The sequence below is a fragment of the Olea europaea genome, unplaced genomic scaffold (genome assembly GCF_002742605.1).
Source record: "Olea europaea var. sylvestris unplaced genomic scaffold, O_europaea_v1 scaffold11802, whole genome shotgun sequence".
Taxonomy (NCBI): Eukaryota; Viridiplantae; Streptophyta; class Magnoliopsida; order Lamiales; family Oleaceae; genus Olea; species Olea europaea.
The window spans coordinates 1-1,819 of NW_019229211.1; the positions used below are offsets into that span (position 1 = coordinate 1).

The following is a 1,819-nucleotide window of genomic DNA, read 5'->3' on the forward strand; positions in this document are numbered from 1 at the left end:
CTAAAATCAAATACAATATCCGGCTCGTTGCACCATCAGCTCGATTTTTTCGTCCCATTTGGTTCGGTTAACAATTATTTTTGATTTTGATAGTTCGAATTGTCATCCATGAGCACTTAAAAAAATATGAAACTCTTTTACAAATTGGTTTTCAAATAAAAATTAAGGTGTTTTTCTCAATAAATTTTTCTACTATAAGAAAAAGCAAAGACAAAAAATCGTATTAAACAAACATTTATGTTCAAACATTTTGTAGGATGCACAACTTTCTACCTATACACTATATTACACATTTTGTATACCACTCACGATTTTTAAATATTAAAAAGTATTATCAAACGTTAGTTGCTATAAATTTTTTGACACTTCCTCGTATAACTTTTTATTAACAAATAAAAAGACGCCTTGCGGCCGTGCGGGTTACATTACAGGGTTATGAAATCCAACACGCAATAATAAATTAAAAATTCGAAAACTTACACGCAATCCCCAGTACAAACACAAGCTAACCAAAAGTGAAAATTTCAAAAATATATATATAAATAAAATCAAACCAAAAAATAAAAATAAAAATAAAATTAACACATAGTAGCATAAAACGATGAGCTGTAATTAACAATAATTGATCGACCGCTAAGCTTCACCTCTCACACTTCGCACCGCTGGCGCACGTTATACGGAGGAGGGCGTCGCATCCTTGCCGAGGTCCATAGAAGTTTTAGATGACGCCGGGAAGGCGGCGTACCTGGACGAGAAATTCCTTGACATATAATAATACCCATCCTCTTCCTCGAAATTACCACTCTGCCCCGGCCCCTCGTCGAAATTCATCGCGTAACTCAATGGATCGTATTGGTAATTCACATGCCTGTTATGGCCGCTCCGGTTTCGGTTGAACCGCCGGATGAAAGTCTTCCATCTCGGACCAGCTACGAGTTCCGACCACTCGCGAATCTTCTTCAGTGCGTTGACTCCACGGATCCACAGGGAGGTGTTTCCAATGTCCGGCGTTCGAATTTTCCACGGGAAGGAACAACAACACCGATTTTTCTGAAAAAGCGTATCGGATTCTTCGTAGATTGTTTCTCCATGTAGATCCATCTACCGATATATATACACACACACAAAAAAAGGTGTCCGTATGTATATCTATGTGTGTGTTATAGAGAGAGATAGAGAGGGTGTTTGGGACTGTTTCTCTATCTCTGTCTATTATCTGCACTGACAGTAAATGAAAATTGGTTTATACTACGAAGTTGGCGAGGCGAGGGGTTAGCAGTCTATTAATTGCCTAAATAGTCCTTGAAGTTTGAATAAATTTCAAATTAGTCATTAATAGATATTTTCGTCATCTATTTAGTCACTATATTTAAATAATATATTGGACACTTCTTTAGTAGCATTCACCGTAGATTCGGACCGACGTCGGTTCGTTAAACCTTGACATATGTTAACGGTCACTGTATCATTTTCAAAATCAAACGCCATTTTCTGAAAAGTTAAAAATCTCACAATGGCTCCATTTAAGATTAATTAATATGTGATATGTATTGTCGTCACTTTTTTTACATGAAATTAATACAATTCAACCTAATCACTAGAATCAATTTCGAAAATCCATTCCAAGTCCAATCTCTTGGGACCCTTATCGATTCCAAGCACGATCTTATGTCATGAACCCTAATTTTCATATAATAAATAGTGAAAAAAAATTCATGAGAGAACTACAATAGAAAGCAAACTAGATGGAATCGATACTTTGAACTGTTATTAGTTTGCGAGCGATTACTTTTATAATGTTATTTAATTTTTAGTGACT

General features: G+C 35.7%; 1 protein-coding gene across 1 annotated transcript; it reads right to left on the reverse strand.

The window, feature by feature from the left end:
* Window positions 1-373: 373 nt before the first annotated feature.
* LOC111373919 lies at window positions 374-1,227 on the reverse strand. Its single transcript, XM_022996515.1, has one exon. It carries the CDS (start codon window positions 1,099-1,101, stop codon window positions 673-675), a length of 429 nt encoding a protein of 142 aa, XP_022852283.1. The 5' UTR covers window positions 1,102-1,227; the 3' UTR covers window positions 374-672.
* Between the last annotated feature and the right edge of the window lie 592 nt (window positions 1,228-1,819).

Bases quoted from the DNA above. Each gene is read 5' to 3' on its own strand.
- LOC111373919 (XM_022996515.1), bottom strand. From the start codon at position 1,101: ATGGATCTACATGGAGAAACAATCTACGAAGAATCCGATACGCTTTTT.